This window comes from Girardinichthys multiradiatus, chromosome 11 (genome assembly GCF_021462225.1).
Source record: "Girardinichthys multiradiatus isolate DD_20200921_A chromosome 11, DD_fGirMul_XY1, whole genome shotgun sequence".
In the NCBI taxonomy this organism is placed as follows: Eukaryota; Metazoa; Chordata; class Actinopteri; order Cyprinodontiformes; family Goodeidae; genus Girardinichthys; species Girardinichthys multiradiatus.
In genome coordinates, this window is record NC_061804.1 from 35,146,783 (window position 1) to 35,162,530 (window position 15,748).

Consider the following 15,748-nt stretch of genomic DNA (forward strand, 5'->3'; position numbering starts at 1 on the left):
AGAACATGCAAACTCCATGTAGAAAGAGCCCTGGCTAGGATTCGTATCCAAATCTTTTTGCTTCGAGCTAAGAGTGCTAACAACTGTACACCCATTGAATATCTCAGTATTGTTGAAACTGGTATTAAACATCCATATTTTCAAATAGGTTGAACAAGGAAGCACCCTCTTATAGTGCTTGGTTATCTACAGGATGTCATCGCTACATGTGTTCGTCATTTATGTACAAAAGGTGGGTAGGGGCCAAGCACCTGCTTCATGTTTATCATGTGTCGCTATGAAGATTTGATTTGAATTGCGCAGCCTGAGTTTTGTCGCTCCCTGCTGGCCACTCATGAAATCTACATCACGAGCAGACTGTGAAGGAACACAGTGCTCTGAACAGACCGCCTCCTGTAACTGCACCTCAGTGTGGGATCTGCTGTCGACCTTTCAAGCTACACACATGAACGCAGAGAGCCTGTCGGCGCGTCCCTTCGCTTTGTGCAACCAGGAGGACGGTCCGTGGAGTTTACCAGCACGGCACCTCCTGCTCTAAGTCTGGGGCTGGTGGGGGAAATCAGGCTCTTCTTTGCAGGGGGGGAAATTTTCTGTTTCTTTTTTCTTTTTTGACCAAACTTCTCGGAGAAGCCGCTGAAGGAGGGAGGAGGCGCTTTGTTTCTTCGCTGTCTTCTGAGAAAGTGTGAAACAAGTGTGAAGACAGGGAGCAACAGATGTTTTTGGTGAACATGCAGCCGGCGGAGGAATGAAAGTGGCAGCGAGGCGCCGGGGGCCCTTCCAGCGGTTCTGCTGCTGTGGAGTCGGGCTGGTCGCTGTCATTTGGCTCGCTCAGGTCATCCAGGATCCAGGTGAGACCTTCATTAGGAAGTACAGCTGCGGCGCCACAACCCAAGTTTACCCTGACTAGTATTTTAATTTAGAAATAAGCAGTGCATGGAAACGTACTACGCTAAATACTATATAAAATGTATTTGCAGTAAAAGCGACAAGAGAAAGCACCAGAAGTACATGTTGTGCTATGATAATAATATTAACAATAATAGTCATATCTGTTCATTTTTTTTATTATTATTTATTTATTTTATTAAGCTTACATCATAAAATACAATTCACCCATATTTATGTTATTTCAATATTAATGCAGTATAGTTAAACCGCTGTATACTTTTACAAATAAATGTGGTTATAATGAATAATTCATCCCTGTTATATGACGTGGACATCTTAGAAGGAAGTCAATGTCTTCTTTCTAAAATGTCACATTTGAATACATAACCACATCCTGTCATCAAAAGGCCTGTGACAGGGTGTACATTGGTTTCCAACGCTGGAAGGACCTTCAAAGCAAGCTGAACCTGCAGAGTTCAGATTTAACACCCTGCTGGATGACATCTTTCTACCTTTTGCCTAACATAACCGCAGCTCATCCCTCAGCCTCTCTGTCTGTGCTCCTTGGGATGATTGACTCTGTTCACCCTGCAGGGAGGTGACAGATTGTTGATCATACAAAGCGGGCACAAACTCTGGCATGTGTAAATCCAATCACCGGAGGTGCATGCTGGGTATTGTCTTTAGGAGAACAAACTGACTATGAGTAGTCACGCTAAAGGCACATTTTAAGAAAAAAAAAAATCTAGAGTGGGTTTTAATAATAAAATATAATAGATCAAAAAAACTGAGTTACTCCCAAACAAACTGATCAACATAATCCTGTTTTCCACCTGGTAAAATACGCTTTACAGAGATTTCAATTCATAAAAATCTTAATTAATTCAGATAAATAACTTGATTTATTTTATATATATACAATATGGCAGACACTGTGCCCTGCAGAGGTTAGTGAGGGAAGCTGAAAGGTCATTTGAGTGTAAGGACTTGACATGTACCGGTACATGATTCTTATGGTACGAAATACTACAGTATATACAGTATAATTATATATTGCTTTTATTTTTCAAACAATTAACGAAGCATTCGATTGGTTGCATCAAATCAGGTGTGGCTGAGACCGCACCTGATTTGCGAAGGTGATCTCTTATGAAGAATTTTGTTCGGGGGGGATTGAATAATGGAGAGCCTGCGGTAGTCACTGAAACTGGATTTAGTGTTGAATTTGGACCAAATCTGTACGATTATTTTTTTTTTTACTGTTCAAACTGTTCTTGCGTAATTTCTTTATTTCAAACACCTGAACAGTTGTTAAATGTTGGCAATAAACCTATTTGGCAGTGGAGCTGGAATAATATTAGGAGCTACTGAAGCAGGTATGGGCATTAAACAGCACTAGTCCATGAAAATGGCCAAATGCATGATTGCGATATTGAGACGATATTGATATTGTGATTAGAAATGCGATCCGATATATTGTGCAGATGGTACAAATAGCTACCACTACCATCCAAAGCAGAATCTCCAGACTGCTGCAGTGTTATACTTTACGTTATTGTGCCTATTTTATGTTTGTCTTTATTTGTGTTTTCTGTTATCTATCAATGATTTTTCCCAGAAATGTTATAGCTTCCATAGAAACAATGTCTCTTTTTAGTAGAATGTTTTTTTTTGTAGCTGTACAATAAAATGACGGATATCTTCACTGTTAGCATTTTCTTCATAGACCTACATTCATTGTGCAGAAAACAAGGGAAATTTGTTGGTTCAGTGTAATGTGGCAGAGATGCCCCTAAAGGCATCACCCCACCCCCTCACTCTCCTCCAGCTCGTCATCCTCTCGTCGCCTCTGCTGATGTGGTCACACACTGTCACACACACACACCCTCAGCTGATGCTTCAGCACCATTTTCCCCCTCGCTTCCCGTGTGGAGTGCACAGATTGAAATCGTTGAACTTTTCCCTTTCTGCGAGCAGTGTTTTAATTCACATTTGGGTTACATCCTCCTTTTCTGCTGCGTGCCATCCCCTCATTGAAGAGTGTCCTGTTGTATGAGCCGTGTCATTAATATTTATGCTTCACCTTTAAATTATGAGTGTGCCATCAACCTGAAGAGGTTCTCTGAACACAGACCAAGGCTGCTCGGTTCAAACCTTTGGAAAGAGCATTTGGCAAAGCTTGTGGTCTGCTGATTGTAATGGTGACAGGCAGCACAATACTGGAAAACATTAGACATGCTGCTGTGTCTGCATTAACATGGCTTTTGTAGCCATTTATGGCTATCCATGTCTGAGCCTTTTTTTTTCATCAGGAGCTGCGACAGTCGTAGTTAACAGTAAATAAATGCCAGAGGACATTTAGGTACTCAAACTTTAGACTGCTGCAGAGCATATAAGGTAAAAATGTCTCATTTTCCTTGAAACAGCATGTCGTCATAAAAGCGTCAGCCTCCTGACAAGTCATATAGAAGCTCAATGAAAAAGAAAACCCTTTATGTAACTGTATTTAAAAGAATAAGAGTTGTCTACATGTTTTCCTCAAACCACCTGGTCTACAACTAGACCACAGATTAGAGTTTGCAGATTAGAAAGCTTGCTCTTTGTCTAAAGATTCAGTGCAGTATACTCAATCTTCCAGATGAAGATTACTTGTTATGTAATGTAATTCTAGCCAGAAATCTAATCAACCTGATAGTTTTTATACAGTGCACAGTGTTTATTCCTCTTAAACTTTCCACATTTTGTCACATTATAACCACAAGCATAATGGTATTTTGCTAGGGTATAATGTGTAACACAAAGTAGCTTCATTATGAAGTGGAAGGGAAACAGTACATGATTTAAATTTATAATCAGACTCCTTTACTCCGACGCCTCTAAATAAAATACCTAACTACCTTCGGAAGTCTAATTAGTAGATAGAGTCCACCAGTGTGCAATATAATCTCAGTTGCTCTGTGAAGGCCCAAGAGGTTTGTTAGAGAACATTAGTGAACAAACAGCACCATGAAGACCAAGGAGCATAGCAGATAGGTCAGGGAGAAAGATGTGGAGATCTTCGAAGCAGGGATGGTTATAACACAACATCTCAAACTATGAACATCTGACAGACCTCTGTTCAATCCATCGTCTGAAAGTAGAAGTAGTATGACAGAATAGCGACCTCACCAGGATAAGGCGATCCACCTCTAATTAATGCTCCCAAGGAGAGCATTAGAGAAGGGACTTTGAGACTTGTTGAACTCTTGAGGAGCTGCAGAGATCCACATCTTTGGTGGGAGAGTCTGATGACTGGTAAAAACCATCGAACTGGCCTGAATGTAAAAGTGCCAAGAAGAAAGCAGAAGAGAGAAAGGGCTCTGATCAGATGAGACCAAAATTGGACTTTTTGACCGACAAGCGAAATGCTAAGTATGGTGGAAAACTGGGAAAGATGGATCTAAAGATGGATGGAACTGAATAAAGGGCAATCCTGGAAGAAAACCTGTTGGAGGGTGCAGAAAACTGGGGACAGCGATTCATCTTCCAGCAGAACTATGACACTACACATCCAGCCAGAGCTGCAATAGAATAGTTTAAATCAAAGAATAGTTATGTGTTAGAATGGCCCAGTTATAGTCCCGACTTAAATCCAATTGACAATCTGTGGCAAAACTTCAGCATTGATATTTACAGATGCCAACCATCCAATCAGACTGAGTATGGGCAAATTTGTAAAGAAGAATTGGCCAAAATGCCAGTCTTTAAAAGTGTAAAGCTGGAAAAGACTTGCATTTGTAATTGCAGTGAAAGGTAGGTCTTCAAACTATTAATTAAGGCATATCACACTTCTCAGATTTTTATTACTAAACAACTTAGAACCATATATCTTTTTTCCCCTTCACAATCATGTGTTACTTAGAGTTAGTCTATTACATAAAATCCCAATAAAATTTACTGACAAAATCTGAAAAAGTTGAAGCGAACAGTACAGACTGTTTTAGAAGGCTCTGTAAAACTAAAATAATGTTCACAAGTTTAGTTGTGTGTGTTAAATTAAAATGTAATCAGAAATACATTCCTTTTTAAAGGTTATTCGCGTGTTAAGAAAGAGCTTATTAGTTATATTACTATATTAGGGATAATGTCTTCATCATAGTTTAGGGTTTACCTTAGTTTCTTCTTGAAGAAGTCGCCTCCAGAGCTGAACCTTTCAGGGAATATCTTCTGTTTTACTTGTAAATATTATTCAGAGAGTTTGTCACATATTTTTCTGGGGCACGTATTAAATAAATCTATCACATGCCTAGTTTTTTAACAACAAATATTAAATCAAACATAATGGTCAAGAAAAGTTTTTAAAGTTTGCTGAACACGTCCATTAGAAACGTTTTCGAATCAAAATGTTTTTCTTAAGATTTGTGTGTCTCATGTTTGGCTGCTAAAATAGGAAGCAGTCAGATGAGATTTAACGCTTGACATTGTAGGACTCATTTCTGGTGCATCTGCTGCATATATGTGTATGGAAACCTAGCTAATGAATCCTTTTACATTAATAATGTTTATTTCATAATATGAACAAAATGGCCTATCATTATTTATTACTCTGCCATCTATCTGGCAGACCATAAATAAGTCCACAAACTGTTTAATGGCTCTGTATAATCACTGTCTGAAATAGCTCTGCTCCATGGTGTTCAGTCCTCCTCTTTTGTTGGAAACTTAGTGTCCTGGTTGGTCTGTAAAGTATCCGGTAGGTTAAACAGGTAGTAAATTTTTTTAACACACTGCTGGATCACAGGGCATTATTTCTAAATATGGTCTGTTACTGAACAGATTGTAAAATTCAGTTAGACTGAATCTGAATTGGTCATTGCCCTTCGGTGGACTATCTTTTAATGACGGTTCTGAAATCTGGCATGTCCTTACTGGTTTAAATCATTTTTCTTTAGCTGAAACAGAAACAGGGGCACCATCGACCTCTCCCTTACTAAATAATGAACACACAAAAATGCAACAGGTTTGACGGACTTTACAGTAAAAAATCAAAATTGAACAGTCCTCTACCTTTCAGCACTGCTGCTGACAACAACCAGGAAATAGTGTTTAGAAAGGTATAATCCTTGGGATACAGTATCACCTTCTAGCTAAATAGGCTTGTGATGTCTCATAATTACTGCATGCTATTAAATGTATTTTCTCTTGGAATTTAATATCCTGCCAAATTTTAGATCAAAGAAGTCCTTTGTGATTGTGATATTGCACATACGGTTATTGCAATGATGATTGCGATTTGACATGTTTGACATGCACAGCTCTACTCAGTAGCCACTTCCACACTGAAGAGTGTAGCTGTCAGCAGGACCTGGTAGAGCTGTGGTTTGGTGCCTTCATGATTGGAAAAAAAGGCCGATTTATGAGTTTCTGATCAGCTGGTTTCTGGTCAGGGCAGAACGAGCTAAAAAAAAAAAAAATCAGCCAGCTCTGTTCAAACGCCTATTTCTAAACACATCTTTGATAATTATGTTGTTTAACTGAGACCACTTGTAGTTATTATTAATTTATGTAGATCGCTATGGTTGGAATGTTTTGTCTTATATACAAATAAGTCTTTACCGAATGTGTACTGTAACCCAGTGGATAATTATCTTCCTATGTTCTTCCTACCTGTGTAGTCATACCAGGAAAGAAAATCAAATCTGTATTATTTCTTACATATGAGAAAACAGTATTTATTTAGATGTTTAGGAGACTGAATTGAAATTGAAATTGAATGTTTAAATGAACATGGCGCTGTGACTGAATGTTTGATGTAAAGATCTGGAGAGCTGCAGAGGTAACTGGCTGAAAGCAGAGCTGATATGACTGGACTTAAACACAAATGTTCCCATGAAGTAATGTCTACAGACTCATGTTTCAAATGGAACCACGCTTACCAGCATTACAGATCTCACAGTTACGAGACGATTGCTAAGAGGGAGTCTAGCCTTTCCTTATGAGGGCAGTAAAAAAAGTTGAGATTTGTCTTCAGGAAGCTGGTCTGTCATGTGAATGCATGCTGACAACATTAAACAATGTTTCTGTTAAAGAATGTGGCAAATTACTGTTGCCCCCATCTTAGATAAAGTAACCATTAGCAGGAAAATGGAACAGATTTAGACATTCGTATCTTAAAGAAATGCCCCTTCTGTAACAGTCTACAGATGTTTTTACTGTGCTGATTTTTTTTTACCTTTTCCAATTTGTTGTTTTATTAGTGTTTTAAAGAGTAAAAATCATTTATATGAAGGGGTTTAGGTTCAGCCTGTGCTCTAACAAAGCACATTTGTAGGATTTCTGACTTATTTTACTGCATCACAAAAAGATTATTCCACAGTACTTTGTTAATCTGGCAAAATTATCACAGGAATTATTTACGCTTTGCACTGTTATACTAAGATGTTCTTTGATTTTGTGATTTCTCCCCATACAGTCTTCATTAAGCTTTTGATAACAGGATTAGGTTATTTCCATACAAACTCTACAAATCTGATTTTATCTCTAGTTGTTCTGGGACCTCTCTTCTGTATTTACATTTTTGGGCCTGAGTTTTATCTACACCACAATAGCTGTAACAGTTACGTGAAACGTATCAGTCAAAGGTCAATGTCAAAGTCAAGACAGTAATTTAAGTGCCTTATATTTATAACCCTTGAACGTTTTCGCATTTTGTCAGGTTATCACCACAAATTAGGTTTGCATAGATCTTATGTGATACTCTAATGACATAAGTAGAATTAAAAAATGTTTCATGGTTTTTTAAAAAAACTTTTAGATAAAAATCAAAAACAGGGGTGTGTATTTGTATTCAGTTTCCCTGATTCAATACTACATATCTGTTTTACACACCTAGGGAGTGTACTTTTTGCCCATTCTTTTTTGCAGTTATCACCTGGGAACATTGCCCCTGCTTTTCAATTGGATTTAGGTTTGTACTTTAATTGGTCATCCTAACACATCAACAGGCATTTGATTTAAATCGTTACATTGTGGCTCAGGCTGATTGTTTAGGTCGTTGTTGTGGTGAAAGGTTAACCTTGACCTCAGTCTTAACACTTCTGCAGAATTATATATATTTAAATATATATGACATGTAAATGTTTAGCTCTATCCATCTCTCCATCAGCTATGCCCCTCTTCCTTCTTCATGCTGAAGGAAAGCATCCCCACTGCATAATGCTACCCCCACCATGTTTTATAATGGGAATGTTTTTTTCAGGAGAAGTGCATTGTTAGTTTTCTGCCACACATAGTGTTATGTATGTAGACCTGAAACCTTTATTTCCTGCTACTGCACCTGCATCTCCAACATGACTTGTGGCATATATTAAACATGACTTCTTGTGGTTTTCAAAAATGTCTGGAAAATAGTTGTCAACATATTCTCCCACCTGAGCTGTGGATCTCTGCAGCTCCTATTGACCATGGACACCCTGGCTGCTTTCCTGATTAATGATATCCTGCTGCATGAGATGTTCAAACTTGGTGCATTGTGTTATAACCTAACCCCTCTGAAAACATCTTCACAACTTTCTCCCTGACTTGTCTACTGTATTCTTTCGTCTTCACAATGCTTTTTGCTCGGTAATGTTCTCTAACAAACCTCTTCTGCTTTCACAGGACAGCTGGATTTATACTGAGATTCATTTATACACAGGTGGACTGTATGTAATATGAGGGCAGTTGTATGCACTGGAGTTTATGTATTTAGGGGCATCACAGTAAATGAAGAGAATAAGGTGGTTAACACAAATAGGCGCCACACTTTCCAGATTTTCATTTGTCAAAACCTTTGAAGACCGTGAATCATCTTTCATTGTTTGTGGTTAAGGGGTATAGATACAAGGCACTGTTGGTGCATTTGGGAAATTCTTCTTCAATTCAGCACTTCTTTATTTACTTCATGTGGTTTCCCCTCTCTATTACTGTTGTTTTTACAAACCGGATTCCAAAAAAGTTGGGACACTAAACAAATTGTGAATAAAAACTGAATGCAATGATGTGGAGGTGCCAACATCAAATATGTTATTCAGAATAGAGCACAAATCACAGATAAAAAGTTTAAACTGAGAGAATGTATCATTTTAAGGGAAAAATATGTTGTTTCAAAATTACCTGGCGTCAACAAATCCCCAAAAAGTTGGGACAAGTAGCAATAAGTGGCTGGAAAAAGGAAATTGAGCATATAATGAAGACCAATTAGGTCAATTGACAACATGATTGGGTATAAAAAGAGCTTCTCAGAGTGTCAGTGTCTTTCTGAAGCCAAAATGGTAAGTGGATCACCAATTCCACCTTTGTTGCGCAGAAAGATAGTGCAGCAATACCAGAATGGTGTTACCCAGCGTAAAATAGCAAAGACTTTCAAGTTATCATCATCAACCGTGCATAACATCATCAAATGATTCAGAGAATCTGGAACAATCGCTGTGCATAAGGGTCAGGGCCGTAAATCTCTACTGGATGCTCTTGATCTACGGGCCCTTAAACTTCACTGCACCTCAAACAGGAATGCCACTGTCAAGGAAATAACAGAATGGGCTCAGGAATACTTCCAGAAAGCATTGTCATTGAACACAATCCACCGTGCCATGTTCTTTATGGAACACCGGGACGCCATGTCATCCGGACCAGAGAGGACAAGGATAACCCAAGTTGTTATCAACGCTCCTTTCAGAAGCCTGCATCACTGATGGTATGGGGTTGCAAAAGTGCTTGTGGCATGGGCAGCTTGCATGTCTGGAAAGGCACCATTAATGCAGAGAACTATGTTCAGGTTCTAGAACAACATATGCTCCCATCTAGATGTCATCTCTTTCAGGGAAGACCCTGCATTTTTCAACAAGATAATGCCAGACCACATTCTGCAGCAATCACAACATCATGGCTACGTAAGAGAAGGATCCGGGTACTGAAATGGCCAGCTTGCAGTCCAGATCTTTCATCTATAGAGAACGTTTGGCGCATCATAAAGAGGAAGCTGCGACAAAGAAGGCCCAAGACGATTGAACAGTTAGAGGCCTGTATTAGACATGATTGGGAGAGCATTTCTATTTCTAAACTTGAGAAACTGGTCTCCTCTGTCCTCAGACATCTGTTGAGTGTTGTAAGAAGAAGGGGAGATGCCACACAGTGGTAAAAGTGGCCTTGTCTCAATTTTTTGGGGATTTGTTGACATCATGTAATTTTGAAACAACATATTTTTCCCTTAAAATGATACATTCTCTCAGTTTAAACTTTTTATCTGTCATTTGTGTTCTATTCTGAATAAAATATTAGATGTTGGCACCTCCACATCATTGCATTCAGTTTTTATTCACAATTTGTTTAGTGTCCTAACTTTTTTGGAATCTGGTTTGTATTTGCCAGTTAGAAGAACAACAAATTCTAGGCAATGAACAACTCATCACAAGATGAAAACTTTCCCAACGTAGTTCTTTTTTTTTTCCTTTCGACTTTCTGTTTCAGGGGTTGCCACAGTGAGTCATCTATCTCCATCTAAACCTATCTTCTTGTTTTCACACTTACTACCTTCATATCCTCTTTCACTCCATCTATAAATCTCCTCTTTGTCTTCTTCTATGCATCTTCCCTGGCAGTTCCAGCCTTAGTTTCCTTCTCCTGATGTACTCACTATCCCTCCTCTTTAACATTCATTCTTCCCCTTTCCAAGGCAAAGCTCCATCTCACTAGATTTTCCTCCACCTGTTCCCTGCTCTCACCGCGGATCACAATGTCATCTGCAAACATCATAGTCCACAGAGATTCCTGTCTAGCCTCATCTGTCTACCTGTCCATCACTACTGCAAACAAGAGGGTGTTAGAGCCAATCCTTGATGCAGTCCCACTTCTACCTACAGCACACCTCACCACTGTCTTACAACTCTCATACATGTCCTACACCGCTCTGACATACTTCTCTGCTACTCAAGCCTTCCTCATACAAAGCCACAACTCCTAGTACCCTGTCATCTCTAGATGTACAAAACCACAATGTAGCTCCCTCTGAACTTCTCTGTACTTCTCTGTAAACATCATCAAAGCAAACATTGCATCTGTAGTACTTTGTCATGGTAGGAAAGATTCCACTACTATTTACCATACTTCATTGTGTGACTCATCAACGTTATTCCTTTGTAGCTGCCACAACTCTGCACATCTCACTTGTTCTTGAAAATTGATACAGCACACTCCTCCTCTGTTCCTCAGGCATCTTCTCACTCTCTTAAGATTTCATTGAACAGCCTAGTCAAAAACCTTAATCTAGTCCACTCTTAATCTTTTTCACCGATCGCTGTTTTTCCAGATCCAAATGATCGCTTCTACTGCGCTTTGTTCTCTCATTTTCCTCATTCATCAAACTCTTCAAAGTACTCCCTCCATCTTCCCATCACACTCGTTGCACCTGTCAGTACATTTTCATCTCGAACTTTAGCCACCCTAACTTGCTGAACATCTTTCCCATCTCTGTCTCTGCCTCGCCAACCTGTATAAATCCTTCTCTCTGTCCTCACTGTCCAACCTCTGTCCCAACTGTCCCCCCAAAATCATACAAGTCACTGTATGCCCCTTGTTTGGTCTTAGCTACCTCTACCTTCACTTTACGCTGAGTGTCCCTGTACCCCTGGCGACTCTCTTCGGTCCTCATAGTGTCCCACTTCTTCTTAACTGATCTCTTTCTCCGTAGACACTCCTGTACTTCCTCATTTCACCAATAAGTCTTATCAACTTTCCTTCCAGAAGACACATCAAGTACTGTCCTACCTGTCTCCCTTATAGCATTAGCTGTAGTTGTCCAGTCATCTGGAAACACCTCCTTGCCACTCAGAGCCTGTCTCAACTCCTCCCTGACAGCCACACAACTTCCTTCCCTTTTCAGCTTCAACCACTTTGTCCTCTTCATCTTCCTCATAACTTGCTCCATCATGTCCATTGAGATCTGCGCCAATCATCACTCTTTCACCTCTGGCGATATTCTTCATCATTTCATCTAACTTGCTCCAGAATGTCTTCTCTAGATCACATCCTACCTGTGGGGCAGAACTACAAACAAAATTAATCATCACACCAACATTTTCTAGTTTCAGACTCATCACCCAATCTGAAAAACATTCCTGACAAACTCCTCTGTTAAGATAACTTCTACACCATTTCTCTTCCCACCCACACCAAGGTAGAACAGCTTGAACCCTGCTCCTAAGCTTCTGGCCTTACTGCCTTTCCACCTCATCTCCTGAACACACAGTATGTCCACCTTCCTCCTCTGCATCATGTCAGCCAACTCTCCTCAGTCCAGTTCCCACCGATACCAAGCACCAATGGCATTTGTTGTTCGTTGTTAACTTGGGCCTCAACTGATCTGAACACTTTCCCCTTTTGAGGGACCTAGTTACAGTGGTGAAAACAAGCATTTTATACACTGTTGATTTTGCAAGTTTCCTAACTTCCAAAGAATAGAGAGGGCTGTAGCTTTCTTCGTAGATAAACTTCAACTGTGAGAGACAGAATATAATATTTAAATGCTTGCTTATTGCAAGAAATATTTCATCACGTACCAACCAACAACAATTCTGGCACTCACAAACCCGTTAGTTTGTCTTCAACAACCCCTCCTATCCTCCACTTAATACCTGTATTAATTGCATCTGTTTCAACTTGTCACCTGTATAAAACACACATGTCCACAGGCCCAGTCAATCAGACTCCAACCTCTCCACCATGGACAAGACCAAAGAGCTCTCGAAGGGTAACACAGTATGCTGTCATGGATTAAAATCCTGCAGCACATACAAGGTCCCCCTGCTCAAGTAAGCACATGTCCAGGTCCATCTCAAGGTTGCTTATGACTATCTGGATGATCCAGAGGAGGCCTGGTTCTCAGATGAGACCAAAATAGAACTTTTTGGTCTAAACTCCACTCACCGTGTTTGAAGGATGAAGAGGGATTAATACATTCCCAAGAACACCCATCTCAATTCTGAAGCATGGAGGTGGAAACATCATGCTTTGGTAGTGCTTTTCTGCAAAGGGGACACGACTACTGGACTATATTCAGGGGAGGATGGATAGGGCCATGTATCGCAGGATTTTGGGCAACAACTTCCTTCCCTCGGTAAGGGCATTGAAGGTGGGTTGTGGCTGGGTCTTCCAGCATGAAAATGACCCGAAACATACAGCCAGGGCAACTAAGAAGTGGCTCCATAAGAAGCATCTCAAAGTCCTGGAGTGGCCCAGCAGGTATCCAGACCTGAACCCCATAAAGAATCTTTGGAGGGAGCTGAAAGTCCGTATTCCCCATCGACAGCCCCGAACCTGAAGGATCTGGAGAAGATCTGTATGGAGGAGTGCTCCAAAATCCCTGCTGCAGTGTGTGCAAACCTGGCCAAGAGCTACAGGACACTTTTGATATCTGTTATTGTAAACAATGGTTTCTGTACGGAATATGATGTTCTCCTTTTCTATTGTATCAGATACATATTTTATGCAATAAAATGCTAATTACTTAATTAAATATAATACAATGTGAGTTTTTAATATATTTTCTCATCCCGTTTCTCACAGTTGAAGTGTACCTACGATGAAAATTACAGATACATACTTATTTTCCCCACTGTAAACTGACCCCTGAGGGAAACTGTTTACCCTCACAGGCACAATCAAACTTATAGCTTTAGTAATGAGGGCCTTTAAAGGAGTGTAATGTAAAAGACTCCTCAACATATTTCCCTTGAAGTCTTTGCTTTCTTGTGATAATGCCTGCATCTTATAATCATTTAGCATAAAGGAAAATCTGACTATGTTCCCAGTGGAACATCTTTAAATAGCTTTTTCTCTAAGCCAGCTACTCAGAAAGCCAGCAGCCTACAGTATTTGGAGCCAGAACATTTATTTCTGACGAACGGACGGAGTAACTCATCCACTATTGATCCCAAATAGTCAGTTACTCTCCTCTGTGAGTTCAGATTGTTCTGAAAATTAGAATCTAAAAAAGGTAGCCGAATAAATAAGACGTTCTGTGCTCACCTTATTACCATTAGATAAGATGTATTTGTAGTTGACCTGACCAAATTAGAAATGTGAAAATGCTGCAGAGCCATCTGTTGCAGAATCCTATTTGAATTGTATACGAGTCGAGCTCCTCTTGATGCCTCAACATGAAAGCCCTCAGGTCTCTTCCCGGCCCTGACCTCTGGCCTTGTAAAACGGGCTCATTGAGCTGTGAGGTACAAAGAGACACTACACCGCCTGGCAATCATGAAATGCATCAGACACACAGACAAACTGCTTCATATTAATACTGCACGGTGTGGCGAAGAGTATAATAAATATCACTCTATCTTTATGGCCTTTAAGGAAAGGATCTCTGTGGGTGGTGTAAAGGATGACTGTGTTTTTTATACCATAATTGGAATGGTGAGGCAGATCTATCTGAGGGAAGTTTCTGGGCTGTTGCTTCCCAAAAGCCTGTAGTAACTGAAATCCACTTGAAGATAAACTACTGAGGAATGAAATGCAGAGGAGAAAAACACACGGATCACAGTGCTGAGTTCCCGGCATTACTGAACATACGGCTATCTTTCTCAGGCAGAAATACAAGATAAGGAAAAAACCTATACATTTGAGGCTAACTCAGGTACAATATACAATATTCAAACTCAAACAAAGTAATCATGAATGTGAATATAGCTGTGGGTACATTGTTTGGAGCTGGGAGAAAGATGATTCTGTTAATTCCAAACTATTTGAACTATTTTTCCACTGTTAGTTCCTTGATGGCATAAATAAATGCTGCGTTAAAATGATTGAAGGCAACCCCTCCATGCTGAATGTAAACATGTGTTTGGCTGTGCCCTAGAATGACCGCTGCTGTTTTTTTATAGAGACAAAGTCCTCTGGGCTTCAGCCAGGCGTGAACGGTGGGCTGCTGCGATGGACACGCGGGTTGATGCAGGAGAAGCCAGACAACCAGAGCCTGGATGAGCCCCGAGCAGGTGAGTCACTGTTCTTCACCTGGATAAATGTCAAAAACCTCCAGACTGAATGCTGCACTGTCTTACAATGCTGTGAAAGGAGACATAGGCATTTATTACATGTGTTTTTAATAAGAAAATGACCAAACAAGAGTTTGTTTGTTTTTTACAGCTTCATGTTAAATAACTATTGACCACAATTAAGAAAATGTATGCAGCTGAGTTAAGATGTTCTCCTTAGAACAAAATAGTAGTAGTTCTGAATCAGGCAGGGTTACCTGATAATGGGAAGAATCATAATCCAGATTATTTTCGTCAATATTAAAATAACCGTTATTTGTTGATTACTCTAAAGAATAGTACTAAAAGGTAATTTTTTTCCCCCCCAATGCATTTTATTCTGTTTGCTTATTACAATTCCGCACATATTTATTTTCCTGCAAATATCTAATTATAAAGTTGATATATTTTTATTAACCTTTGAAAAACAAGATTTATTTGCAGCTAATCAACACAAAATACCTTCTTGTACACATTAAACAAAAGATATCAACAAATCGGTTTTCTAACTAAGGAAAAAGTTAGGACACCCTACCTATTTCAGTTGAAACAACTTCAGTGAGATGTTTTTCTTGTAGGCATCTACCAGTCAATTAGATCGGTCTGGGGAATTTCAGCTTTGAGATGTTTGCGTATTTCTCACATGTACAGCTTGTTTAAATTCACCCCACAGCATCTCAAGGAGACCAAGATCTGTGTTTTGACACGACCCAGGACTTTCCATTTCTTAATTCTCAGCCTATTGCCACATCCAAACTCCCACCATTGCACTTTTCACCACATTACATGTGAATCGTTTTATCCATTATCTT

General features: G+C 39.6%; 1 protein-coding gene across 1 annotated transcript in view; it reads left to right on the forward strand.

The window, feature by feature from the left end:
• The first annotated feature begins 347 nt into the window (after nucleotides 1-347).
• Nucleotides 348-15,748, forward strand: part of LOC124876915 (sodium/potassium/calcium exchanger 3) — a 46,868-nt gene continuing 31,467 nt past the window's right edge. Inside the window, exons 1-2 of the mRNA XM_047379971.1 lie at nucleotides 348-848; nucleotides 14,787-14,897. Of these exons, the coding sequence (XP_047235927.1) occupies nucleotides 746-848; nucleotides 14,787-14,897 (214 nt within the window). The 5' untranslated portion in view covers nucleotides 348-745. The remainder of the gene's footprint in view (nucleotides 849-14,786; nucleotides 14,898-15,748) is intronic.